The sequence below is a fragment of the Colletotrichum phormii genome (assembly GCF_030913505.1).
Source record: "Colletotrichum phormii strain CBS 102054 chromosome Unknown BDP81scaffold_12, whole genome shotgun sequence".
Taxonomy (NCBI): domain Eukaryota; kingdom Fungi; phylum Ascomycota; class Sordariomycetes; order Glomerellales; family Glomerellaceae; genus Colletotrichum; species Colletotrichum phormii.
Genome location: NW_026851454.1, coordinates 192,954 through 219,143, shown reverse-complemented (window position 1 = coordinate 219,143; position 26,190 = coordinate 192,954). Strand labels below are relative to the sequence as shown.

The 26,190-nt window shown below is 50.7% G+C and overlaps 13 protein-coding genes across 13 annotated transcripts; 6 read left to right on the top strand and 7 right to left on the bottom strand.

The window, feature by feature from the left end:
• Positions 1-1,201: 1,201 nt before the first annotated feature.
• On the bottom strand, positions 1,202-3,449 carry BDP81DRAFT_490087 (ferric reductase transmembrane component 4; the record flags this gene model as incomplete). The annotated part of the gene is made up of 4 exons (XM_060595274.1): positions 1,202-2,705; positions 2,758-3,053; positions 3,112-3,270; positions 3,324-3,449. 4 exons carry the CDS (start codon positions 3,447-3,449, stop codon positions 1,202-1,204), a joined length of 2,085 nt encoding a protein of 694 aa, XP_060444084.1.
• A 1,194-nt stretch (positions 3,450-4,643) lies between these two features.
• BDP81DRAFT_490086 (MFS transporter) lies at positions 4,644-6,606 on the bottom strand (the record flags this gene model as incomplete). The annotated part of the gene is made up of 5 exons (XM_060595273.1): positions 4,644-5,106; positions 5,164-5,373; positions 5,431-5,830; positions 5,884-5,928; positions 5,982-6,606. 5 exons carry the CDS (start codon positions 6,604-6,606, stop codon positions 4,644-4,646), a joined length of 1,743 nt encoding a protein of 580 aa, XP_060444083.1.
• Positions 6,607-7,743: 1,137 nt separating this feature from the next.
• Positions 7,744-8,866, bottom strand: BDP81DRAFT_322356 (short-chain dehydrogenase; the record flags this gene model as incomplete). Its single annotated transcript, XM_060584691.1, has 2 exons — positions 7,744-8,405; positions 8,467-8,866. 2 exons carry the CDS (start codon positions 8,864-8,866, stop codon positions 7,744-7,746), a joined length of 1,062 nt encoding a protein of 353 aa, XP_060444082.1.
• A 1,322-nt stretch (positions 8,867-10,188) lies between these two features.
• BDP81DRAFT_450358 (GA4 desaturase) lies at positions 10,189-11,191 on the top strand (the record flags this gene model as incomplete). Its single annotated transcript, XM_060592523.1, has 3 exons — positions 10,189-10,490; positions 10,544-10,683; positions 10,737-11,191. The coding sequence occupies 3 exons, from the start codon at positions 10,189-10,191 to the stop codon at positions 11,189-11,191; spliced, it is 897 nt and encodes a 298-aa protein (XP_060444081.1).
• Positions 11,192-11,717: 526 nt separating this feature from the next.
• BDP81DRAFT_461724 (short-chain dehydrogenase) lies at positions 11,718-12,581 on the bottom strand (the record flags this gene model as incomplete). The annotated part of the gene is made up of 2 exons (XM_060593807.1): positions 11,718-12,241; positions 12,299-12,581. The coding sequence occupies 2 exons, from the start codon at positions 12,579-12,581 to the stop codon at positions 11,718-11,720; spliced, it is 807 nt and encodes a 268-aa protein (XP_060444080.1).
• Positions 12,582-13,232: 651 nt separating this feature from the next.
• BDP81DRAFT_450356 (uncharacterized protein) lies at positions 13,233-13,766 on the top strand (the record flags this gene model as incomplete). Its single annotated transcript, XM_060592522.1, has 3 exons — positions 13,233-13,394; positions 13,472-13,671; positions 13,730-13,766. 3 exons carry the CDS (start codon positions 13,233-13,235, stop codon positions 13,764-13,766), a joined length of 399 nt encoding a protein of 132 aa, XP_060444079.1.
• Positions 13,767-14,272: 506 nt separating this feature from the next.
• On the top strand, positions 14,273-15,886 carry BDP81DRAFT_350519 (uncharacterized protein). Its single transcript, XM_060586200.1, has 2 exons — positions 14,273-14,954; positions 15,015-15,886. Exons 1-2 carry the CDS (start codon positions 14,503-14,505, stop codon positions 15,616-15,618), a joined length of 1,056 nt encoding a protein of 351 aa, XP_060444078.1. The 5' UTR covers positions 14,273-14,502; the 3' UTR covers positions 15,619-15,886.
• Positions 15,887-16,223: 337 nt separating this feature from the next.
• On the bottom strand, positions 16,224-17,930 carry BDP81DRAFT_321640 (MFS transporter; the record flags this gene model as incomplete). The annotated part of the gene is made up of 4 exons (XM_060584634.1): positions 16,224-16,374; positions 16,447-16,885; positions 16,942-17,510; positions 17,590-17,930. The coding sequence occupies 4 exons, from the start codon at positions 17,928-17,930 to the stop codon at positions 16,224-16,226; spliced, it is 1,500 nt and encodes a 499-aa protein (XP_060444077.1).
• A 1,037-nt stretch (positions 17,931-18,967) lies between these two features.
• Positions 18,968-20,367, bottom strand: BDP81DRAFT_376031 (MFP1 protein). Its single transcript, XM_060586730.1, has 2 exons — positions 19,348-20,367; positions 18,968-19,276 (listed from the first exon to the last, which is right to left on the bottom strand). Exons 1-2 carry the CDS (start codon positions 20,258-20,260, stop codon positions 19,029-19,031), a joined length of 1,161 nt encoding a protein of 386 aa, XP_060444076.1. The 5' UTR covers positions 20,261-20,367; the 3' UTR covers positions 18,968-19,028.
• Positions 20,368-20,595: 228 nt separating this feature from the next.
• Positions 20,596-21,313, top strand: BDP81DRAFT_376029 (multicopper oxidase-domain-containing protein; the record flags this gene model as incomplete). The annotated part of the gene is made up of 1 exon (XM_060586729.1): positions 20,596-21,313. A coding segment is annotated over exon 1 (654 nt), but the record flags the coding sequence as incomplete, so codon positions are not given.
• On the top strand, positions 21,299-22,844 carry BDP81DRAFT_429736 (Cupredoxin; the record flags this gene model as incomplete). Its single annotated transcript, XM_060590541.1, has 1 exon — positions 21,299-22,844. A coding segment is annotated over exon 1 (1,174 nt), but the record flags the coding sequence as incomplete, so codon positions are not given.
• An 87-nt stretch (positions 22,845-22,931) lies between these two features.
• BDP81DRAFT_481811 (uncharacterized protein) lies at positions 22,932-23,998 on the bottom strand (the record flags this gene model as incomplete). The annotated part of the gene is made up of 2 exons (XM_060594978.1): positions 22,932-23,890; positions 23,948-23,998. The coding sequence occupies 2 exons, from the start codon at positions 23,996-23,998 to the stop codon at positions 22,967-22,969; spliced, it is 975 nt and encodes a 324-aa protein (XP_060444073.1). The 3' UTR covers positions 22,932-22,966.
• Positions 23,999-24,752: 754 nt separating this feature from the next.
• Positions 24,753-26,111, top strand: BDP81DRAFT_461717 (FAD binding domain-containing protein; the record flags this gene model as incomplete). Its single annotated transcript, XM_060593806.1, has 1 exon — positions 24,753-26,111. One exon carries the CDS (start codon positions 24,753-24,755, stop codon positions 26,109-26,111), a length of 1,359 nt encoding a protein of 452 aa, XP_060444072.1.
• Between the last annotated feature and the right edge of the window lie 79 nt (positions 26,112-26,190).

Sequence of the window (26,190 nt, the reverse complement as noted above, 5' to 3'; positions counted from 1 at the left end):
AATCAGCAGTCGAGCCTCCCCCTCAGCCTCAGGCATAGTCTGTGGGATGAACACCTTCTCTAACCATTCAATGGCAGTTAAGTCTATAGTCCAGCCATTATCTGTTGCTGTGAACTCCCACCCATCGTATGGAACGAGATGTAATGGAAACCACTGCTGTTGGGCTGTCTTCCCCTTGAAAATGATAAGAGGACGAAGTGCCCTACCCAAGGCTGAGATACACTCAATGATAGAGACCCATGCCCTCGACCCAGGTTGTTTCTTGCGAACAGACGTCGTCTCAGCCATACCCAGCACTAACCCATTAGCTCCCTGACCCTCGAGGATGCCAGTCTCATCCATATTATATCTGTTGGCTGGTTTGATGTCCTTGATCTCAGGGATAGCGAGGAACTTAAACCAGTTCCTAATGACCTCAGTAGATGCCCCATTAACGCGTCTAGAATCGATAGAACGACTTCTCTGAACCTTAATGATAGGGTTCCTTCTCACAAAGGCATAGATCCAGCCTTTTCCCAGTGGTTTGGTATCCCCAGCAGCAGCCAGAACTCGCTCTGCGAATTCCTTCACCTGTTGGTGCGTTGGTGCGAGGCCCAGCGAAGCCTGAATGCGAACCCATTGTGCCAGCTTACTCTCCTGGTCAGGAGACAGCCTCTGCCAGTCAGCAAAAGCCACTTTCCTAGTCTGACCACCTTGGAGACGTAGTTGGAGGGTTGATCGTGGTATCCCATACTCCAATGAGGCTCTCTTTTGACTCTTGCTGTTTGAGATGTCCTCGAGAGCCTGACGAAGCTGATCTTCGGTATATTGAGGCATTAGATATAGAAGAAGGTATGTGCAAAAGATGAGCCCATTTGGACGCGAATTGAAAATGTTGTGATAAAAGGAGGTTGGGGGTGGGCATTGGGTTGTGGTGGATTTTCGCGTTTTTGTGGGTGCCAGAAACAGGGGGGTGCCAGGAAGTGGGGGGTTTGACTTATTCAATACTTGGAAAACTTGTTGCTATTCTATCGGGACAAAACAAAGTCTTCATGATAAAGCGTCGGTCGTGGACGAAACAACCATTTCTTATCTATCTTGATGCTCTGAGTTAAATGTTGAGCTATGGTATCGCTATGTGATACTCTGTTTCGAAGTTCCGTTCCAGACGGTGGTTGCCAGTGAATTAAAGGCAAGCATTGCATTAATAGACTGTCCAAAGTTACCATATATACGTTTCGTCGATAAAGGTTATCGGAATGGGTGCCCGCAGTGCAAGTTCGCTCACAAGGCAGCGAGCTTCATCGACCATTGGCGCAGGGCCACTGACGACAACCGCCAAACTGCTATCTGCATTTCCGATTTCTTCTTCCAAAACCGCTCGAAGCCTGAACCTGTTGCCGACAGAAACATTTGCATCAACGCCGTTCAGATCGACAATCTGAACGAGCCCTTCGGTTCGTGAAGACCAGTACAGTTTCGCATTTCCGGGATAAGTCTGCAAAACTGGAGCCACAGCTGTGATGGCAACACCTCCTGTGATGCAGACAAGTTTCTGATATTTGCTGAGGTCGTGGTGTGGAAGGTACCCTGCTTCGACAAAGACCGGCACCCGAGTGTGTGAGCGAAGCATTCCTGTTGCCCCCGTGAAGGATCTAACCAGGAACGAAAGCCCAACACGGGACTTCTCCTTGACGGAGGCCACCTCCATAACACCCGACTCCTTTGAATAGGAGTTGCTCGAACTCTGAGGTGGCAAGATATTGTTCATCGACTTTGCCGAAGCAGGCTTCACTCTAGAGGCCAAAATAGAGAACGGGTGACTCTCCCAAGGTCGCCATGTAAGTGATGGGAAGTAAAGGTAGGCGTGCCCACTCCCCACTGCGCCGTCGATGTCCAGCTGCATGTACTCCTCGTCGATGATGGCGATGTCAGCCCACATCAAACCGTTTCTTGCCATTCGAATCACTCTTGCCACCCGGTCGAATCCCCAAACGGCGAAGCAGATGTACATCCAGATCTCGTAGCCCCACTGATTTTGGAATCTGTAGACAATGTGTAGGTAAGATCCGACCACGGCGAAGACAGCGAGTACAATGTGTACAGCTAGGAAGAGCTCGTAGAGCTTAGCGCGGAAGGGGATAACTGAAGCCGGCAAAAGTATACTCATGGCCAGCGTGCCGATGATACCCCAGACCCAGTAGGGTAGCTTGGCTTCGATATCATGCTGACCCATGCTGACGTAGATCTGAAGCCAAGCTGCCGAGTGAAGGCAGGCCTGGAGAGTACAAAAGTACGCCGTCCACCGATGCAAGAGCATGAAAGTGGACTGCGTCCAGTCGGTAACCCAGTACAAAAAATTGTTCCTCCCGGCGTAGAGGATGAGGAGCGGCAGGTTGGCAAAGCTCAAGACACCCATGCGGTTACTGAAGGATGTCAAGAGCTCCTGGTCCCTGTCGTTGACCCACCAAGCATTGGGTTGGGCCGAGTCGTAACCAACACCACTGAGGACGACGTTGACGGCTACCATGTAGAAGATCAATATCGCCTGACCACGTGTGGGCATGATCAGCAGGTTGAAATAAGGAGCCTTGTGTCTCCGCCCAAAAAACGGTGGGTCAATGAAGACAGCGTGGATCTTGGAGATAAGCAACTTGGGCAACGGGATGAACCGAAGCAAAGAGAAGAAGATCGGGACTGCCGCGCCAAGCGCGATTAGGACGAGACTTTTACAAGGTTAGCAAGATTACATCCCAGAACGTATAAAACATGACCTACCCGTATCTCTCGTGGGCAACCTCCATCTTCTCAAACATCCCCATGGTGTTATACTGCACTTGGTAGTCGGCATCTGAAACCAGAGCTTTTTCCTTCAGTGGCATAGCAAACACCACAGTGGCTGTAGGAGTTCCATTAACGTTGCTGAGTGCCTCCTGGTAGGTCCACTTCGGGGACGGGGGATAGGCATTGACATTGACACCTGGTTCGTCAAGTCTCCTGTGACTATTCCGAATGCTTGCTTCTGTTGACTGCCAATACTTTTCTATCTCCCATACTGAGAGATCAGTACATCGCTATGGAGAAAATGCTAGTCAGCAGTCGATTGCGGTCGTTACAGAGAACCTCACTCACCGTGTAAATGCACCATGCGAAAGAAGTAAGGAAGACGTTGTCGTTGGCATAGCATTCCGGAGAGGTATCAGCCATGGTCATTCCGTCAACTTCCATTACGTTGCTGCAGTTAAGCGGACTGGCTGAGAGCGCCACACGACATGAGTACGCACAAAGGGGCTCGAAAGGGAGTTAGTGCATGATAATCCACGACGTCGAACACAATGACCAACCTGGTACATAGTGATACCATAGCCAATGAGTCCATGTCCTGCAATGCCCGCCTCATCCGTAACCACGCCGCCGACCATACTTACGGCCGCCAAAATAACGGCCACATAACCCGGTAGCGAAGGCATTTTCATGGACAGGACCGCTTTCAACGAATGTAGCCACATACGTAGTCTTGATCGGGCTAGAAGCTACCCACAACTCTGCCTGATGCGTCGAAAAGAATGTGTCCAAAGATTCGGAATCGGTCTCGGTTTACTCGTGTTTGGATCATGGACAAACCCAACTCCGTCTTGTGGGCATTCGATGTCTTTCATAGGACTGAAACCAAATAGGCGCATGCTTTACCAAGCTACTGTGCCGAGGTGCCGGTTCTACGAGCCACTGACCATCGTCACTGAATCATACAGAAATCGATGGACTAGAAAACACCGATATTTGCAAAGTCCCGGTGCCAAGTCCGATCAATTTGGGATGATTTCTGCCACCCAATGAGTTTCTCCGGGTTCTATTGTAGATTTGCCGGTGGTTCGCGGTGTCAACCCCGATTCCCCGACCCGAGCTCAACCTCAATCCCCGGTCCTATAATTGAGCCAGTGGGATGACTCCGCCTTCCTAATCAAGCCTTACGAGTTTCGGAACAATGTTGTAACCAATGTCAATTCTCAAGGTTATAGTGAATGTTTGGGGATTTGGCCGTGAAACATTTGGGTTCCCTTCTTCTGAAGAGGAAACGGCGATTGACATGTCGGGGAGTGTAGCGGAACCCTGTCTCACCTCGTGATTTCCTCAGAATATGCAGCATTAAATAATGGGATTGATGGGCTAGTAAAACATCTTGTGCACGGTTGTAAACTACCGTATTGCTTCCATAATAATTCATGATCTGATGTTTCTGATTGACGTATCAACTAAATTGCTGATGCAGAGGTTACTGGTTCCGTGGCCTTGAGCTCGCCTCAATGGGCTTTCTGAGTTTTTTCTGAGATCTATCTATCGGGCTCAAACAAGTTAATAGCTCTCACAAAGTAGCGAAATGGCACGCTTGCTGTTTACCGGTAACTAAGTACTGTAAATACAAGTTTTTCTAGACCTCATCACTTCCTCGAGTGCTTTTCCAGATGTTATTTGATATCCAGACTCTGGCAAGAGTAGAAAAGTGTCTTACATCTTAAGCCAAGTCCTTTACAAGGCTTCGCCAGTTCTTTGTGCTTGTATTGTTGGTAAATTATCTCTATATACAGCCAACGCCACTGGCGAAAAAGGGCTCTCGTGTACTAATATACATCCAAGCCGGAGCTTTACTTGGTTATTGGGCCAGATCACTTCTCGGGCTGGCTCTTCTGTTCCTTTGCATCGTCAAATGACCTCTTCTCCTTTTTGACGTTCTTCCACTCCAAGAGAATCGCAAACAGGAAAGAGACCGCGGCTAGAATCATGGCCAGCATGAAGGTCCTTGTCAATGAAGTGTTGACCTTATCCAAAGCATTGTTATACTCGGAGGTACCGTTCCCGAATATCTTTTGCAAGTTCTCCTTGATTTGTGTTGCACCTCCATCGCCGTAAATCTTGGCAGCGACTGAACTACCAAGATTCTTGGACAGCTCTTGCTGGAAAACACTCTGCGCAATAGGCACCGAAAGAGCGACTCCTAAGAGTCTCGTGAAAAGTGTCAGACTCGTACCCTTGGGGATCTTTTCGTTGGGCAGTACTGTCTGGACGGCGACGTTGGCCTGTTCGGCTCCGACACCGACGCCAGCTCCGACTAGGATCTGAGCGCCAACGCTGAAAGATGTCATCAGTCATCTGAAGGATCAAGGGGACATGATTGGAAGAGCTTACAGTATGCCAAGTGCAGCATCAGCTTTGATGGTCATGAGGAGCGCAGAACCCGCTGTGACTAAGACGGAACCCGCAATCACGAATGGGTTGTAGAAACCAATGGCCATGACAAGACCTCCAGCTACAATTGAACCGACGGCGGTGCTAATGCAGAGTGACAGCTGTTTCAAGCCAGAAGATTCGGCTTCATCTCCCCGGATGGATTGGAACCTAACAGTTTCCATGTCAGCAACAATACTTGAACAGCTGCTTATGTTCAAAACTTACCAAACAGGCAGATAAAAGATAAAGACACCGAAGGCTCCGTTCAAAAAGAGCAAGTAAAGATTAGAAGACGCAACGGAGCGCTGTTTTACGATGCTGAGAGGTACTGTGGCATCATCGCCCTGGAAGTACTGTAGTGCCATCCACGGGAGGAGAGTGACGCCGAACACAACCAACACTGCGATTACGCGCGCGTCGTTCCATGGGTACTCGCCGCCGCCCCATTGTAGGGCCAGCATCAGACAGACCAGAGAAGCTAGTAAGAGTGTAGTACCGAGAAGATCAAACTTCTTTGCCAGTTGAATAAGGGTCATGGACTTGAGTTCTGTGGAGGTCCGGCAGAGGGTTGGGGGCAAGCAGAAGATGACGACAGCGACTACTACAGCTCCAATCGGAAGATTGACTGTTCTAATTAGATACTGACTTAGCTATGTGGAGATGAAGAAGGAAGCTTACAGTAAAAGCACCATCTCCAAGAGGCTCTCTGTGTGATGGCACCGCCTACAGAAACGTCAGAATCGCATACAGATGGCGATGGATAACCAGCGACATACCCATGATAGGCCCGATGACACTGGCTATGGCATACGCAGCACCGAATAAGCCAGCAAATAAACTTCGCTTTCTAAGCGGCGTGATGCGAGCAATGACGATGAATGAGCCGCCGAATACACCTGCCATGCCTACACCCTGGATAGCTCTACCGATGATCAAGGCAACTGACGTCGGCGCAGAGCCACAAACTGCGCTACCAGCGAGATAGATAACCACTGAAGTCAAGAATGTCCATTTGTTATTGAAGAACGAGTACGCTTGACCGAAGGGAAGTTGTAATGCAACAGCCGTGATCTGTTCTCCCGTGCTGTACCAAGCAATGTCGTCGGAACTGTTGAAGACGCTCGTGATGGTCGGGATTGCTGTTGCAAGAACGGTCTGACTGACGGCTACGATAAAGACGGAGCAAAACAGCGCAAAGACAATAAGTCCCAGCTGAACACCTGTCGGGTATGGTGGCTCATCTGCCTCGGGTTCGGGTTCCGTTTTCTCTTGCGATTCGGTCCTACCGGTCGAATCGTCGCTGCATTTCATGCTGCTGGCCAGCGAGGAACCATTCGCTAGGGCTTCGTTGGACTGCCATTCTTTCTTTAGGGGATCCCCGAGACTTTCAGGGCGTGACATGGTTGGTAGAGCTCTGGTAGAGCGTTCAGGAAGAGTAGAAGAGATGAGCTTGAATCACCTAAAAGAGAACTTTGAAGCTAAGATCTGATATTGGCATGAAAACATATATTAGGGGAATATGAGGTGAGGAGTATTGTTGGTGATTGGGTACCTTTATTCTAATGGCTTTGGCGGTGTTGTCATCGCGATTCATAGCCCAACTGGGTTCGCCGATGATCATGGTTGCGTTGCCGGGAACCGGGGCCAGGCTTTGACCTCGACTTTCCGCCCATCTGCTGCCCACTTGAGTGTATTTCTGAGACTGTAATTGTCACTGGCCACGACCAGGATGAATAATATCTGGACTTTTAGAGTTTTGACAGAGAGGACCTACCAATCAGCTTGCTTGCACATATTGACAACCAGGGAGAACCGCTATTCCTCATGATTCATCGCCGATCGTATTGTCCTAATCGAGTATACGAGAGTCCTATTGTGGAAAGACCAGGAGCAGAAAATGTTACCTTCAATCTGGACCGAGCGATGTCTATCAGTTTCGACAGCTAAACTTTTCTCATCAGCAATACCCAATAAAACATAAGAAGTCGGGAAACCCACATACTCAACTTACACTCGATCCAGACGCCAGAATAAGATGCCCAGATCGCGATATCCACAGCTCGTGTGTTGTGTCCCTACTCCATAGTGTAAGTTGCTGGTATTGAACGAGTACATGAGGGCATACAGCAAAACCTCGGCTCGAATTGCCTACTAGTCGAAGAGGCGTGAAACTCAAGGTCCTACTTGGCTCTCACGGTCTGGCTTTCGGACTCCAGAGCCCGGGATCTTTTTCTTTCCTTCATCATTAAAGACAACGAAATAAGATCAAATATGGAGACTGCATAATGAAACCGGTAGAACGTGCTAATAATTGCTATAGATCAATAGAATAGCCCATCGCCTAAACCTCCAAAGTCTTTGTCTGTGGGAATATGATTTATTCTTTAACCTCCCACAACCTTAGCGATGTCACGATAGCTTCAAGGTTCCAATCATGCCTCAGAAATAGTTGACGGAGTTGAATACATTATCATAAAGAAGAGAATATGCAAAATCAATTCAAGTGCTAGGCGGGGGATCCACGGGACAAACAATCCGCTAGGGCTCATCCTCCAATCCGACCATTTTCAATGAATCAGCCCAGAGCTTCTTCTCTCCCTCTTCATCAAATGCCCACGACTTGAATCCATATCCGGCCCAGTTGGTATCATCGGGAATGGGCTTGCTAACACCACAATCCTCCATGTAGAACCCGCCAACGCCATCGTACTGCTTGCCCACACACGCTAGCACACTTGTAGCAGCACCTTGCTGAACACTCTTCCACACCTTTCTGATGTGAGGCATCTGGATAAGTTTCTCCAGCATCTTACGAGTCTCTTCGTCTGAAGACTCCATCAAGCCACTGCCGAAGCCACCGGGATGGATGCTGATGGCGTGAATACCGTCAGATGCGTAGCGGCGCTCGACTTCGTTGCAGAACCAGATCTTTGCCGTATTGGAGTGGGCGTAAGATACGCCAGGCTCGTAGCCCTTGCCGTTGGGGCTCGCTGTATCATAATTGTTCTCCGGCAGGACAGTCGAGGCCGTGTGAGATGTGCTGGAGGTGGTGACGACCCGCACGTTCACGTTATTGTTCGCAGCCGTGTCCAGAAGAAGAGGCTTGAGAAGGTGGAAGAGATAGAAGTGCGCGAGGTAATTGACACCAAATTGCTGCTCGTACCCTTCTTCCGTGTAACCACGCGGTGTTGCCGCAATGCCTTGAAGAAAGCTGAAGTTAGCGACGAAGCGGAACGCTTGAAAGATAGCGACATCACCTACCTGCATTATTGACGAGAACGTCCAATCGCACAGTACTATCTAGAACATGTTCGGCGCCTTTCTTAACGCTCTTCAAGCTACTCAGCTCCATTTCCACAACCTCTAGTCTGAGGCCGGCATCTTCGCTTTGCAGCTGGGCTTTGAGTTTTTCGCCCTTCGCGAGATTACGCGAGGTGAAGAAAACCCTCATGCCGGTCTTGGCTAGATGCCGAACGATCTCGAGGCCTATGCCGTTGGTGCCGCCAGTGACTAATGCCACCTTGTCGTCTAGCTTGCCAATTAGACCCTCATCTTCGATGATTTGAAGCGCAGTCGGGCGAGCATCGCCTTCACCCTGGGGATTGGCATGGGCCGCAGCGTAGCGGTTGGGGATCTGAGGCAGTTTGGGAATGTAAGGCATGTTGAAGTACGTTTCTTGAGCTTCTTCGGTGGCTGTGTCTTGGATATTTTGCGTCTGCGAAGCTTGACTAGAAGAGCTAGGATGACGTGTGCTTGGCGTTTGCGAATTTTTGCTGGAAGCACTGGGGCGTCGTGTGTTTTGAGTGACAAGGTCTTGGTAATATGTATCTTGACGAATGGAGCTGCAACGGAAAGAAGTCTTTGTCAATGAAGAGAGATCTTTGACTCGGGGGATGTGCACCATGATCAAGGTAGGCGGGTTGCTTTATTTCTTTACATTCTTTGTTTGACTCGTTCCAGAGTTTCCATTCCCTCGGGATGAGCGGCAACAGGACTATCTAGAGGTATTTTCTCAGCATTAATGCCGGGAATTGCAGGCCAACTGTGGCCCAAGTTGAACCGGAAATGCCCATGGGACTTTTACGGGTACGGGCGTTTACGAAGTGTTCTCAAAAGGCTCTGACTCCCCGGATGGGCTGAACATCAGACAATTGGCACTGGATCGATCTTATGCGTATCAATTTACTAGGAAAACATAACCGGAAGAATAGATGAATTGCGAAGGGGTTCGGTGATACATGATTTGATCAGAGACGAAGCTTTCCAATCATGTCAAGCCGGGCAACACTCCCTCCTGGGCTCCATTTCACCCGAAGACAAAAGACGAACCCACTGGATATGAACTCGCATACTGCAGTTGGGGTCACCGGCAACTGGTTTACCGGCGAATAGTGACCGCGCAGGGTTCTCCGACCGGCATTGGTTGGCGACGCATTGCACAACTAGGCAAATTTGATGGGGAACTGACCAATGATGGCTGACTACGGCATCTCGAACGTCTAAAATGATGGTGTGAGTCGAGGTCCGGCCCGTTTTTGTTTCCTTGGGCCCTGAGTTGGACGCTAGGGAAGTCTTTACTTGTACAGACGGCAAAGGAAAGGCGTAAATAATCCGCGGATCGCCCTGCTTCGTGGTATTGAGAATGTGACTAGCCGGGAAGTGAACGGAGAGTCTCTGATAGTGGCGCCTCGAGGAGCTTTTGAGATGTCCTTATTGCCGGCCAAGTAAGGATCGGTGTATGTTGACAAAAACTCGTACGAACTCCTAATTACGGGTTCCAGGTTCGATGTAAACTTTAGGTTTGAGTGTCGCTCGCCTTTATTCCCCGAGTGAAGGGAACCGTCGACTGATTAAATGCAAGACTGACATTCCCACCCTCCGCTTTCCAATGACTCCGCTACCAGGTAGTGAATCACCACTCTTCTCAAAACATCCAGTCTCATACTCGTTGCAGCAAGTTATCATTGTTTCTTTTTTGCAAACATGCCTCACTCCACTCAGAAGCCAGAGTCCGTCGAGGCCTATGTCAACTATCACCAACCGCCCCCTAAGGGCGAGGCAGTCCCCGTGCAAATGATCGCCACTGTGGGCTTCCAGCGCACCAAGTACAATCGGCAGCTCGTCCCGGTTACAGACATGCGGACATGCGACGAAGAGTTCAACCTCGATACTCAGGGCTTCAAGGTTGTTGAGAGCACTGTTCAAGAAAGGGGCTGGGAGGGGGACTATAGATTTGGTCTCCCCGACCAGCTTCGGAAGGATGTTCAAGAGCTCTTGATGAGACAGTAAGACGATCCAAGCTTTACTCATGATGCAAACGAATTAACAATCTATATAGCTCCGGTGCTACATACGTGCACCCATTTGCTCCTCATGTGATACGCCGAGATCCTCACGAGAAGATTCTTAACATCCCGGATGACCTTCCTGACTCCCAAGTCCTGAACATGCAGCCACCCGCCATGTTCATTCACGTCGGTGAGTGAAGTTGCCCTATGATCATAACAGAACGCGGTACTCACACGGACTAGATCAATCATACAAGGGCGCGGAAGTGGTGCTTGATCGGCTTCCTGAAGCAGAGATGCTTCGTGCCAAGACGAAGACCCGTTGGGGAGTCATCAACGTCTGGCACCCACTCAAGTTGGTGCAACGTGAGCCACTGGCAGTCTGTGATGCGCGAAGTGTCGAGGAGTGTGATCTTCGGCCTGTCACTACTCGCATTGTCCTTGGAAAGCCGCCCAACACCATCAACAAAGACAATGAGCAGTGGCACATGGTATCGAGCCCTCAGCATAAGTGGTACTACGCTAGCAACATGACCCCGGATGAGGCACTGTTGATCAAGATCTTCGACACCAAGGTAGATGGAAGAGCTAGACGTGTGCCGCACACTGCAATCCAGACACCTAAGGATGTTGGACCGCCACGGGAGAGTATTGAAATCAGATGCCTTGTATTCTGGGAGGATCAGGAATTGGAGTAGAAAAGCTTGTCGGCGTTTGGATTCAGTGGTTAGCAAGGTATGTGAATTGAGAGGACTGAAAGAAATGAAAAACCACTAAGATTAGGCAAGGCTGGTAGTTGTGCGGTAGTTGACGGGGAGCAAAACTGCTGCGATGACCAACGTAAATGGGTTCTCCGATTCGATTCGCATCTGAAAATACAGCGGATTTGAGTTGCAATTGCGGACTCATCTTTGCTCCAGAATTCAATGGTTAAGAAGCTTGCAAAATTTCATGTTGTATTATGTGATTGGAGTTCATCGGTACTTCATTTGTTGTGAGGTAGATATAGGCAGAAAGGATTGATGATACAGGCAAACTTCAAAGCAATTGGTCAGGCTCTTGGCCAAGCATTATTACCCCAGAAAACTTGAACGCTTACAAAGCTTATAGAGCTGTGTTGACAGTTTTCAAGAAAGCTTACTATTGCACTGAATCTGTCATAGAGGTGCGTTGTAGCCAGAAAGCTTCATATTTATTTGGTTGTTTCGATGTTTTACTCTTCCACTACCAAGGCTGAACAGGCGTGCCGTAAACCGCCATGTTCACCACCTTTCCAACATCGGCATCTCTCTTTCCTTCAACAACATCGACGAGTGCCTTCCCACCACCCGAAGGTTCTCCGGCACCCATCTTCTTCATAGACTCCGGGTCACCCTCGCCAATGTCAGTGGCGAAGAAGCCCGGAGCAACGCACCAAACCTTGACGCCGTCATTCTTCAACATGCGCACCCACTCAAGCATGACCATATTGAGGCCGACCTTGGCGGCCCTGTAAGAGATGGTTCCGACAGGCTTGGGGGTACCGGCGGGCGGGACCCTGTAGGTGAAGTGGGACGAGTCTGCCGCGTTTGCCAGAGAGGAGACACCGCTAGTGTTGAAGATGAGTCTTGGGTCAGAGGACTTGAGCAAGAGCGGGAGGAATGTGTCGGCGATGATGTGAGGTCCGGTAACATTGATGTCCCAGGACTTATTGTAGGCCTCACGGACGGTCATGTTGCCGCGTTCAATTTGCTGGTCAAGCATGACGCCTAGGAAGAAAGATTAGCCAACGAACCAGACTTATAAGCGCAGTAGAAGAAGCATACCTGCGTTGTTGACGAGTGCGTCAATCCTGTCAACCTTGCTTGCGACAGTCTCGTACGCCTCTCTGATGGAGTCGTCACTTTCAACATCGAGCTGGAGCGGCTCGACGGTGCTGTGAGACTTTACCTCTGCCGCGGCAGTCTCAGCGGCGGCCTTTCCCTTGGCAAAGTTGCGGCTGCCTAGGAAGACGTGGTACTTTTGCTTGGATCCAAGCAATGTCTTGACTGCTTGGTATCCAAGGCCCTTGTTGGCGCCAGTGATGAGAACAATCTTGCGGTCAGCCATTGTCAATAGTTGTGGAAATGAAGTATAAGATGTTGACTATTGAAAGGTGGATGGAGGAAGTGGTGGTGCTGCAGTGAACGATAGACGATTGTCTGGCCTATGTGTTGACTGAAAAGTTGGGTTGATCAACAAACGAAGTAGGAGTCTAAGGAAACTGGCATTTATATTATGTTTAGAAAGCAAATTAGGTACATAGAATCGTCGCAGTGGTTATCTTCGTGATCCCAAGGTCAAGCCGGCAATTACACACTTTGCACTCTCAACTATAACGTGGAGTCCGCGCGGGATCGGTGCTTTTTCCGTCGACTGAGTTGGAATAATCGGCAGGTAGACGATCCAGCAGTTCAAAGCTTTGGTGTGGGTGGTGTTTCCCGTCCGCGGTAACCGGGCCGGGGAACTGTGAACTCTCGTAGTGCCCGACTCAGCGCTAGGGGCGCACAGCAGGCATGCTGCCAATGGATGCATGTGTAAACTGGAGGGGAGCTTGGAGTTTGGGGCAGAATGCAAGAAGGAGAGCTCACATTCTGAAAGAGCGCTGCAAACATCTAAAAAGTGTTCCTCCCCCCCAGCGAAGTCTGTGGAGTGGGAGCCGTGGTTGAGATCTCTCAAGTTCTCATTCCGACAAATTAAGTGACTACAAAATCACACAGCATGGGCTCCCTCGAACAGCCGAAGCGCAACTTTGCTTACAGCATCTATGTCTACAAGAAAGCAGACCAAGATGAGCAGAGCCACCACAACCACATTGAAAGCGTGAATACTCCGATCATCAAACCATTGCTAGAGAGATATGGGGCTGTATCCTACACTGTGGTATGTTGAACATGCTGTGTTCTTATTGCGGCCATGTTCGCAGAGCGGATTGTCTAACTGAAGAACAATGTGAACAGACCCACAACGATGCATCCGCCAAAGCAGACTTTAAGAAGCTGTTCCCTGATGCACCTAGCGCCATGCTGTTGGATTACGATTCGGTCATCTCAATAATCGTACCTAATATCGGGTGCATAGAGAAGATGCGTGATGACCCTGACTTCTTGGGCAAATTCATTCCCGATCATTTCAACTTCGCTGATATGAGCCGGAGTCGGTAAGTTGAACACCAGTTTATTCCACTTGGCGCTCTCGGTTGCTGATGTTTAACTTAGTTGTGTTGTGGGTTGGGCAGAGCACTATGCATTCTAAAAGGCTGATCGAGGGAATAGAATTGTCATTTTGTTTTCCAAATTAGTCTAAATGTTCATCCAAATTCCTCTCCATAAGCATTTCTTCATGTCTACGTGCATGTGTTTTCGTGCCTGTGACAACAACTTAGCGTTATTCTGTGCACTACGAAGAAGTACCCTATGTGTTATGCTAATATTCCCCCCCACCCCCAGCGATTCGATAAAGCTGCGTGCCCGAGAATTGCAAAAGTGAAAGTGGTGTATCCCACCCGATTCGTAGTTTCAGGCGGGTTCAGTAAAGTTACCTACTGCCATCTAACCACCCCATGTCCTCGGAACACACAATTTTAGATATTTCAGATAAATCTAAGAGATAGCTAAGTGAGCTCCTTTTACATCGCGATCTTCGTCTCATCCTCAAGATACCCGGATCTGGCCTAGAGTGTAAGTGCAAGACTACGGGTTCTTAGGGGGTACTTGCTTGCATCCACCGGCAACACCTTCCATTAAACCTAGGCCCTTTGCACACCGACCGGGAACTCAATCACCGCAAGAACCAGGGAGCATAGTCCGGCACTTGCTGCACCGGCGACACGAAGGCCGTCCTCAGTGTAAGCCTCGAAAGACCTACTGCTCCCTCCGAAGCACCGCAAACCGTTGGATATTAAAGGTCGACTTGTGCAGGCGTTCATCGGACATCCGTATCACTTCAACAGTCAAGCCCATTAGTCTACACTAATAATACCTTGCCCATCATGCCTACTCTTGAACTGAACTACGCCACAAAGGACGAGCTTGCCTTCCTTGACACCGAGGTCAAGAGAAAGCTCAAAGTCTCTGGAGACAAGATCGAGTACACCGCGACTGAGCTCGCGGAGAAAGACAGCGAGGAGCGCGCAAAGCTCGTGGGTGTCTACAACTTGAACAAGGAGTCTTACGATGCCACCCTCAATTATCGTCTCTGCCCCACCAAGGGCGGAGACGAAATGATCTGGGGTGGCACCTTTGCTCAGATGCGCCGCAAGTATGACCCGCGACCCGTCAAGATCTACAACGCTCGTGGCAAGGAGTCCGAGTTCAGCCTTGATAAGACTGGCTTCCAATTCGAGCACTTCCCTACTTCTTACAAAGACTTCCCGTGGAGTCCCATCGACGAGAAGCTCAATAAGATCTACAATGCTGAGTGTGAGGAGTTTATGAGAAAGCTGTTAGTGTGTCCCCGGGAGAGAGCAAGACGACTAGCAACTTTAACTGACCTTAACACCAGGACCGGGGCGAGTGACGTCCGCGTCATCTCCCACATCATCCGCCAACGCCAGTGGGAGAACGCCGACCCCGAAGAGGATAAAGACAAGCCAGACATGGCTATGACAGACGGCGGCCTGCTCTCCGCCCGCTTCGTGCACATCGACCAGTCCGACCTCGGCGCCAAGCGCCGCCTCTATGACGACCTCCCTCCTGGAGAAGGCGCCAAGCACGACGGCAAGCATCGCTGGGCCATCGTCAATCTCTGGAGACCCATGGATGAGGTCCACCGCGAGCCTTTGGCCCTATGCGATGCTAGGTCTGTTCGTGACGACGAGCTTCACGATACCATGCACTGCGTTCCCTTCCGGTGGCCTCACAAGCCTACCGAGAACCACATGTGGCAGATTGCGCCGCCCGAGACACCCGATCAGCATAAGTGGTGGTTCCGGGGCGGCATGACGAGGGACGACGTTGTTCTCATCAAGATCTTTGACTCCAAGAAGGATGGTAGGGCTAGACGCACTCCGCACAGCGCTTTCCCTACCCCTGATGATATCGGCCCTGCGAGGCGGAGCATCGAGACTAGATTCTTCCTTTTCTGGGAAGATCAGAGCTGCGAGTAGAGGCCTGAAGGAACGATCTCTACTGTACAGGGATCAAAGTAGAATGCAGCATATTATTGAGTTCAACCAGGCGAATCCAAGTTTCTATCAGACTATCTGAACCTTCAATACTCCTTCGTCTGTAACTTTCGCCTTGTCGATGCTTGTCTATGTGCAAAGTCCGTAAGAAAGAGGAATTTAATTGCCGGACTTCTCTTCTCGTGCCTATGTAGATGTGAAGGTGTTCTACTTCAAGAGCAATTGTTATTCTCGAAGATCAATATTTTAGGGGGGTCGAGAACCTAAAAAGTGAGTGTGAGAGTGAGGGAAAAATCAATTGATGCATATAGATACTTGCACTATGGCTTACTAGATCGTCAAGAAAATATTCTGAAGAGAAAATGCAGGAGCTTTAATATAATAATGAAAACTTGCTGATACGTCTATGCTGCCTTTCTTTCCAATCTGATTCTCCTCAACGCAAGATGCTCTCATGGGCGTTCCGCACGCAGCACCTCTAACACAAGCAATCTATCAACCACCATAACGACCATAATCACCATTGGCTTGATCAGTAAGGATCTAGCAGACTCCAGTTTAAGATTCGTATTCACGGTCTCAAAGTCTCATCGTCCGTATGAGGGCGACCACTTGCTACGAGCTCGGATCTTGTCCCCGTAGTGATAGAAGAGGAATGGGATGGGCGCCAGAACCACACCGAACAGAGCCAGCAACGAGGTTGCACGAGCGACGCCAATGGAAGTGTACATGTATGTGCTTTTGAAAACAGTCAGAAAAGAGGGCAGCAATACGCCAGGGCAAAACCCGAGTTGAGGGAGGAAGACTTACGCGAAAACCGGGAATCCAGACGCGAAGAGTGATCGCATGAATGTGTTAGCCGCGATCGCCGAGTTGGAGTTGATCCCGTAACAATCGACAATGTAATTCATCCCCTGCATATTGATCAAAATGATGCCAATACCGATAGGAACGCCCGCAACGATCTGGGGCCAGGGGTCCGTTGACGGCGAACTCGTCGCTGCGAACCAGAACATGCCCACCGGCAGGCAAACTGTCCCAATCATCATCAGCAAGAGCCTGTTCTCCTGGGGGCGGCCGGCTTTGGGGTCCGGTGACAGCTTGGTGTTGACGGTCGCGATGATGAGGGCGCCGCCGAGGATCGTGCCCAGCAAGATGGAGAGGAGCGGGAGGCCGGCTGAGGTGGAGTCCCAGTGGCGCTCGCGTTCAAAGGACATTGGGTAGGCGAGGAAGAAGATGTACATGAGCCCTTAAATCTCGTCAGTCAAAGTTTGATCGCAAGTGTTTTCAAGTTGATAGACCTACCGAAAACCACAGAGATATAAGTAGACATCAGCAAGAGAATAGGCTCCAAAAACAGCATCTTTGCCGGACGTGAGAGACACTTCTCGACAATGTCATTGAGACTGCTCTCTTGCTCTTCAGATTTTGCCCGTAGAGCCCAATTACGCGTCATATGACGCATCCGCTTTGCTCGTCTCTCTAGAAGAATAGGGGAATACGTCTCAGTCAAAGCTGGGTACGTGACAACAGCAACTGTCAGCGTGAAGATAGCCGTAATATTGAAGATCCAACGCCAGCCCAGCAGGGGACTCTTGACGATAATGGAGCCGATCATGGGGCCGAGGACGGGACCGATCATGAGGAAGGTGCCCGTGCAGGGCATGGCAAAGCCCCGCTGCTTCGGGGTCCAAATGTCGGCGAGCGTGCCGCTGAGAATTGCGGACGGCGCGGCGCCAAAGACGCCCTGCAGGAAGCGGAAGACGAAGATTGTGTAGAGGCTTTGAGCGCTGGCTGCCGGGAGCTGGAGCAGGGCGAATGTTACGTAGCCGACCATCAGGGGGCGCCTTCTCCCATAGCGTTCTGAAAGAGGCCTGATAGGTAGGTGTAAGTCGTTAGCTCAGGGACGTTCTCAGACCATTGGGAAGGCCGACAGGGGAAAGGATTTCATACCCAAAGATGATAGGACCAACGGCAAACCCAAGCATGAAGAGCGAAGTACCGCCAAAGACCATGTTCTGCACCGTGGTGTTGTACTCCGCGGCCGTCACGACGGCAGCGGCACTGAATACGGACGACGAGAAGGTCGTCGATAGAACGTATAGCGCCAGTACTAGCGTAATAAGCCATTTACGGGGCGTGGGCAGGTTCTGCGGGCAGCCCTTATCGTCTGGGCTGAGCCAGTCAACGATGAAGTCACCACCCTGGACCTTGGCGATGACTTGCTCGTCGAGGGATAGTGGCTCATCTGCGTATGTAGCCTCTGCTGGGCTTGCGTCTGCTGGCGGCGCCATAGTGGATGTGCACGTTGCGTCGGATTCAATGGAGCAAAGATTCAATGTACTAACAGAAGGAAAGAGTAAAAGGATTGATATCGAAGAGAGAATGTTGAACGAAAATAAAGTCAGTTAGATTCCTATTCAAAGGTCAAGACTGCTTTGGCGAGTTGTGGCCTAAGTCACTCCGACCGTTCTTGAATGGAGGCCTTGCGAGATATGATAGTGATCTCACCATAGAGAGATAGAGGGCCAAATGCTGCTCTGCTTAGTTGCAGGGGCATCTCGCGGGGGATACGGCAACCGTCGGTCGGATTGTAAATGAACAGCCCGACCGCTGAAACCCCGTCCGCCGTCTTACACCTCGCGCAACAGTTGCCGTTGAAGCGATGACTTGCAATTAAAAGGGACGAGTTCGAATGCCGTTATTTTCCTGGGATTCACCATAGATAGCCTTATCTTTCCCGTACTTCAAATGAGAATGCTTCCCGATCGATCTCGGGAATATGGCCATTAAGAAGGCGTGCTAGTTCTACTGTATCACTTGAATGGGGCCTAGAATTTGATCATTGTACCGTTCCAACGTTTTGCATAAACGAATAGAAAGCCACTAGAAAGCAAGAAGGAGCTACCGGCCAATAGTGCAAAGTACTAAGGTGTGTTTATGCTGAGTTCCCCGAGAGAGTTGGCGGTCTTGGGTTCGGCAAACAATCCCCGAAACCTACCATGGTCGCTGTACTTCGACAAAGCGTAGAGGTAACTTTGGGAAAATCCGTCACTTTCCGGCCCTGCCAAAACGTTTTAGAGCCATGGCGACGCTAAAACTCCCCTGAAGACATGCCTTCTCACGGGCTGTAAAAGCATGAGTGAATAGTTGGTTTAGCGGCCATAACCACTTTTGACCTAGAAATTAATTAGCACCGAAGGACGTTAACTGAAGCAACTAGGACTACATCATTGCATTTTAGGTGCGGTAGTGATGTAATAACACTGGAAAGATTCACCACAAGAACGAAATTCAGTGACTTGAGCAAGGCGAATGATCATCTAACGTCATCCGAAGCAAAATCGTTAACCGCTAAGAAATGCGTCTACTTCAAATTGCATTTCGTTCACCTAAGAGCTCCCGCCATGACATTTCTCATTGGCGATGACTCGTAAATGTTTTTCCCGGCTCGTTGTTGACCAACCCGACGAGATGGCCTGTCTCTTGCTCCTTCGGTTTCTGACCGTGAGGAATGCAAGGACCGCCAGAGAGAAGGCACTTGTGGTAACAACAAAAGTCTTTGCCATGACCTTCCATGAAGTCGAATACAACCCCGTGCACGTCCGAATCTTACCGAATAACGATTGGCAAGTGGAACCTGTAGAAATGAGTTAAATCCCAAAGCTTGAACAACTTGACTTATGCAATTTTTGGAAATGATAGACTTACCTCTGTGTCCCAAGGGGACCAGGACCCCGTCCAGGATGTGAGCGACGCCACCGAAAATGAGTACATCTTGCTTGAGTATCTTTGCTTCGTTGACGAAGACGTTGCCTCTAGAATCATGTCTGACAGTAATTTTCAAACCACCCAAGGTCATGTACTCTTTTCCCTTAGCAGAGAAGGCGCTGTGATAGAGAACCCGGTTGGGAACGGCATGATTTGCGACTACTGTCGCCAGCTGCTCCGGGGTGAGAGACTCCAACGTAGAGCTCCACTGTCTTACTGCGTTATCGTCTGGCAAAAAGACAGTCACGTCCTTCATAGCCTCCAGAACTTCCCTGGTTCTTGACCTCTCAATAACCTCCCAGAATTTGTGGAGGTTGCCCAGATTGGTAGTCTCTGAGATATTGTGCGGCAGAACGAGGTTACTGTCAATGGTATGTATAACGCCGTTGTCGTGGGCAATGTCGGACTCGTTGATGTGCATGACCTTTTGGATGCCAGATTCGGCGCACAATGATCCGTCGATGATGGAGAGCTTCACCACTGGACCATCTGTGACGTTTGTCAAAACTGGTGGGCGCAAGACTGAGCGGGCGAGTTGGACGTTTGCCTTCAGTGAAGGGTCTGACGAGATGAAGGCTCCCTCGAGAAGGTGGTACTTGAGAATAGCTTGGGCAAGCGTTGGGTCGATGGTGCTCATATTGAGTCCCCAGTTGGCGAGACCTACAAGGGCATCATCCGTCATTGCCAGAAACGTCGACCTCTCCGCCGTTTCGAACCTTTCCAGTAGACTCAGGTCTTTCAAGAGAGTGTGAAGCATCGAGAGTGATCCATGGCTGACAAGAGCCTGGCTCAGTGATTTGGCTGATGCACTGCCCAGCAGTACTGCTGCACGGACTATGAGTCGCAGACGCATTTCCCGGAGTAGGATAGGGGAAGAGGAAAGAATGCAAGAATGAAGAATAGAAATTGGCAAGCTGTCTGCTGCTAACAAGTAGCGTACGCTTGTTGGAGGGTTGTCTGAAATGATGTGATGGTCGTGGGGAGGTTCGGGGTTATGTCACTCGACTCAGCACCGACCGGTCTTTATTTCCCGTTGGGCCCCTTTCGCAGCATGTGTTCGTCAAGTTTCAGCGTGTCCAACGCATGTGCTTCCCATGTGGGATGCCGCTGGCCAAGCTTCACTCTCTCACATCCCTTTGGCTCTGACTTACACCAGCTTCCTCAGCTTCATACTCTATCATTCTCAGTAATCGTCTACATTACACACTCGTCTTATGTCCCAATAAGTCAACCGATCCTTTGGAGCATCACAATGCACCCCGTTCACATCCTGTCCTACATTCTGCCCTGGCCATTATCCAGCTGGTCATCGGCAACGTCGCTGGACGCTGGGACATCCAACATCCAGCGGTCGATAGGGCGCCCCGTGCGCATCGAGCTCCATCTTACAGCAGGGCAAGTAGACGCCCTCGGTGCTGGTCCACGAGATGCCATTCTCGTGAACAATAGCTTCACCGGCCCTACTCTGCATCTCAAGCAAGGCGATGAGGTTGAGGTCATAGTTCGCAACTATCTCCAGGAAGACACAACAATCCACTTCCACGGCGTTGACCAACGCAAGACGTCCTGGAGCGATGGCGTACCAGGACTCACTCAGGGCCAAATCCATCCTGGTGCTTCGTACCGCTACCAGTGGACCGCAGAGCAGCCGGGGACGTTCTTCTACCATGCTCACTCAAAGGGCCAGCTAATGGATGGCCTCTACGGCGCAGTCATTGTCGACGCACTACCGGAAGTTGACAGGCCTTTTCACCTTATCAACGGGGACATGAAGGCTCGACAGGCGATGAGGAGAGCTGAACAGAACATGCAGCCACTGCTCCTCGCTGACTGGAGTCAGTACAAGTTTGATGACTTTTACCACATTGAGGAGATTGCCAACTTCGATCTCGCCTGCACAGATGCCATTATTGTCAATGGAATCGGATCGCAGTATTGTCTGGATCCGGACTCCCTGGACAGCATGACGAACCCCATCATTCTCAAGATGCTACAGGACCTTGGCGAGGACCACATGACGGCAAAAGGTTGCGTACCTCCGATCCAAGCACTGCAAGGTGACTACGATGTGCATCTGGGCAAGCTGCCCTCCGAGTCAATCCGAAAATGCGTAGGCGGTAGAAATTCCAAGGGAAACTTCACCGTTCATGTCGACAGCAAGGAAGGCTGGGCGGCCCTCACGTTTTTGAACGTTGGCGGGTTGTATCCTCTGCAGGTCTCTGTCGACAACCACGATTTACATGTGTATGCTGTCGATGGACAGTACATCAAGCCCGTTGTCACTGACCGTGTTTACGTTGGCAATGGCAATCGAATCTCGGTCCTGATCAAACTAGACCAGGACCCAGCTCGATACATGATCCGCATGGCCAACGACCTTCTCAACCAGATCCTCGGAGGCTTTGCCGAGTTAGCATACGATGGGGCAACACATCAACCAAGAAATCTCCAGCCGAAGATGAATTACGCTGGACAGCCTCTCATCAAAAATATTCGCTCATTCAAGCCTGAAGAGGGCCGCCCATTTCCGTCACAACAGCCGGCTCGCAGCCCGGATCGCACATTCAAATTGTACCTGAGGAAACCAGGCCGCCCTTACGGAGCATACGAATGGAGTCTGTCGGGCCACGAAGTCTACAACATGACAGCCGAGGAACGAGACCCTCCTTTCCTCTTCAGACAACCCAGCGAGGTTCCAAAGAGCGAGCTCATCCTCCGAACCCAGGTCGGGGAGTGGATCGACATCATCCTAGAGACCGAAGGTCCCTTTGCGCAGAGCCATCCCGTCCACAAGCACGGCAACAAGGTCTACTTTCTCGGCTCCGGGGTCGGAAAGTTTCCCTGGGCTACGGTCGAGGAAGCGGAGCGGGCTCTGCCGCCCGGAGCCTTCAATTTCGAGGACCCGTCGTATCAGGATACCTTCACGACGCCTGATATCGCTGGCGACGCGCCTGCTGTGTGGACTGTGGTGAGGTACAAGGTGGAAAGTCCTGGTGCTTGGCTTTTGCATTGCCATGTGCAGACTCACCACGCTGGCGGTATGGGTGTAGTCATGCTGGACGGGATTGATGAGTTTCCTCAAGTGCCGACCAACTATCTGGAGTGGAATGGTTTCCAGCCGCCTTCTTTGGAGTTGAAGTAGCATCGATCAAAGATTTCGCACACTGTTATTCGTTTTTCTGGTCATTTGAGTATGCAGCTATCTAGATTGTTATTATTCCATACATGTCTTCGATTGTGCTTGATTCACGAGAACGAGGACAAAGTATTACTTGGTGCGATATCAACAGCGGGCTGTCAGGTAAGGTAATTGAGCTACTTGTACAGTTCCCCTAATTCGCTTTGAAAGGCTCAAATTGTGATTTGACGCCTAAAGCTACTTGTCGTAGCTGAACACGTGTTTTGCCTATATGCATCGAAGTTTGATTTTGTCTTCTGGAATGGCTTGAACATCTTATCACAACGAAAAATGTATGCAGTCTTAGGAGTTGCTGACTCTGAATGGATTCTTCGATTCACTGTCTGAGCGCTACATAACAAACATTTGACAGTGGTCATTCTAGGCCGCATTTCGAGGTTTCGGGGCTGAGTTCCAGGGCAGCCCACCATCAATAGGCTCATTCCGGACTCTCGTCGCAATCAGCTCCTCAAACTCCTCCTTCGACATGATAGGCAACTCAAGGAACTTGTTACCCTTACTATCCCAAGCAGTATTGTACTTTCCGCCAAAGATGGTATTGTGAATCACAAGGAACGTGGCAAAAATTGGCGGCGTAGTCCCTTCCGCATCCGCCCTTCTGAACATAGCTAGCCCATCCTTGAGCTTCTCCTCCCCGTCAACGTGTTGAACAGGCCACGTCTTGCCAGAAAGCCTCTCGGCGATATCAAGCATCTCCTTTTGCGACGTAGTATAGTCCTGAATGAAGATGACCCCGCTCTCCATATCCTTAGACCTGGCAAAGATGCCCGAGACAGCCTTTGCGAGCGTCGGTCTCCGCGTCACGCTGACGCGGTGCGTTACGTCGCTGACCTGCAGCGCGGTCTGCTCTTGGTAGTTGTACATGTAGTTGCCATTCAGCACACAACCTAGGAGAGGACCCGTGGCGATGATGGTCCACTTCATTCCGCTCTCGTCCGCTCTCTTCTTCAGGTACGCCTGGATCGCCACGGCGTCCTTGTAATAAGGAAAATCGGCGACGGCAGGGTTTGTTGATAGGGAAGTGAAGTCGCTGGGGATGAAGAGCTTCACGGAGCCAGCTTCGACGGCGGCGTCAATCAATTTGTACTGGTGCGGCCATCCTGCGGGGTTGATGGCGGAGATGACGGCGTCCTGGCCGCGGAGGGCCTCTGTGAGACTGTCTGTGGAGGCATAGTCGACGACGCGGACGTTTGGCGCGTTTTTCGGGTTAGATCGTGATAGAATAGTAACATCATACCCGGAGTTGACCAGTTCATCGTAAATCTTTTCGCCTACGTAGCCTTTCTGTGATTTTTGTAAGTTGGTTTCCGTTGGGACACAGGTGAGAGACAGGATACTTACGCCTGCTAGTGCGACCTTGCGGATGGGCGTATCAGTAGTAAGGCCGGGCATTGTTGTGATAATCAAGATCTATTCACACTTCTTCCAGTCTATGTTTCTTTGTAATCTTCAGCTCCAGGAGTTATCAACGTCATGAATGCCGTCTCCTTGTACTTTATGAGCGACAGCGGTGATGCAACAGAGGAGCTTGGGCCCGGCCGGGGAACGGGGACACGGCCGGGAACAGGGGCGTCAGTCACCGTAGGTCCATTTCCCGTTGTCCCGAAAAGGCAATTTTCGAATAGGCGGGAAACAAGCAAAGCTCGGCAAGTCGATGAGAGAGGTAAAGCCGAGTCATTAACTGCCCGATCAGCGACTGCTATGAAATTCGCAGCTCCCCTCACGATCAACACGCCTGATGATTCTCATTGCCATCGTCAATTGCAGCATTTGACAGTATAGCCAGAACATTTTCGTGAGTTAGCAAGCATGTTTGGTGCAGGTCTCCAACAGATTGTACTCGGCCTGCCAGGCCTGTCATCTTTCTATGGTGACTCTGTGCAATCCCCTCTGAGTGGTAGCAATGTCAACCCGGGAAGCAATGTTCACGGAGCTGTGGCTTCATCGTCGACTTGTGTAAGTGACCTCTCTCTTATTCCCTCTCTTGCAAAGTATCATACTGATTTGGATGCCCCAACAGTGCGAGGCTCTGACTAAATCGATGGGCAACAGCATCGTCGCCTTCCCCAATGGCGCAGCTTACAAGTCTTCCATCGGCTCATACTTCAGTCTCAAAGAAGCCGACCTGAATCCGGCATGCGTAGTCATGCCCGAGTCAGCCCACGACGTATCACTCGCGGTTCGCACACTTACAGCCGGCGCTGAAGCCTTTGACGGCAAATGCCAGTTTGCTATACGTGGTGGCGGCCACACTCCTTTCAAGGGCGCCGCCAACATGGAAAACGGCATCGTCATTGACCTCAAGAATATCCCCGCCGCCGGCATCTCTGCCGACCACAAGACAATCACCGTAAGCCCCAGCCAAACCTGGGACCAGGTCACGGAGCAGCTCGACCCATTTGACCTGAGCACCCTCGGGGCCCGCGTCGCTGGTGTTGGCGTGGGCGGCGCCGTCCTCAACTGCGGAACCTCCTTCTTCTCCCCCCGCTATGGCTTCATCTGCGACGTGGTCGAGGAGTTTGAAGTCGTCCTCGCTAATGGCGATATCGTTCACGCCAGCGCGAACCAACATCCCGATCTGTGGAAGGCCCTCCGCGGCGGTGGCAATAACTTTGGCGTCGTCACTTCCATCACCATGAAGACCTTCACGCAAGGCAAGTTTTGGGGCGGCCAGACTTTCCACGACATCTCCACGCGCAAGGAACACTTCAAGGCCCACGAGACACTCGCCTCCATGCACCCCTACGACCCTTACGTGCACTACATAAACAACCTAGTCCTCAGCAACGCCACGCGAAGTTGGTTCATCGGCAACAGCCTGCAGTACACAAAGAGTGATCCACCTGTCATCGAGCCCGAAGTCTTCAAGCCCCTCCTTGCCATTGAACAGAAGGCCCTTTTCCCCGGTGGCCCCTCTAACACCATCCGTGTCGACAACGTCACCTCCATCTCGCGCGAGTATGCTGCGCTGGCAACCTACCCGAAGCGCTGGATCTTTGCAACTGTCAGCTTCGCGCCCTCGGCAGACATAATGGAGGAGTTCTTCCAGCTCGCTGACGCGGCTTTCACCCCCCTCCTCGACCTCGACGGCTTCGCGGTAGCCATGGCTTACCAACCCGTTCCCAGCGTCATGTCGGAACGCAACGGCGCCGTCGACTCTCTGGGCCCGGTACAAACGCAGGGTAACCTTGTTTACATCCACTTGGGAGTGTCTGTCGATGAGAATGAGAAAGACAGTGATGAGGTTGTGGAGAAGACGGTACAGAAGCTGGTGGGTGATGCCGAGACCAAGGCGAAGAAGATGGGGCTACACAGGAGCTATCTCCAGGCAACATACGCCGAGAGCTGGCAAAATCCCATTGAGCGACGGAGTAAGAGTACTCTGCAAGAGCTTCTTGCAACGAGCGAGAAGTATGATCCGCGCCAGGTCTTCCAGAAGCAAGTCCCTGGTGGGTTCAAGCTGCCGGTGCCGAGCACCGGAGGAGTCAGGTCTGATCTCAAGTGATGACGGCGACTAAGGACTGCACATCTCTAATTAGACTTGGAGAAGGTGTAGAGTTTCTCAATAACATTTCTTTCCTTAC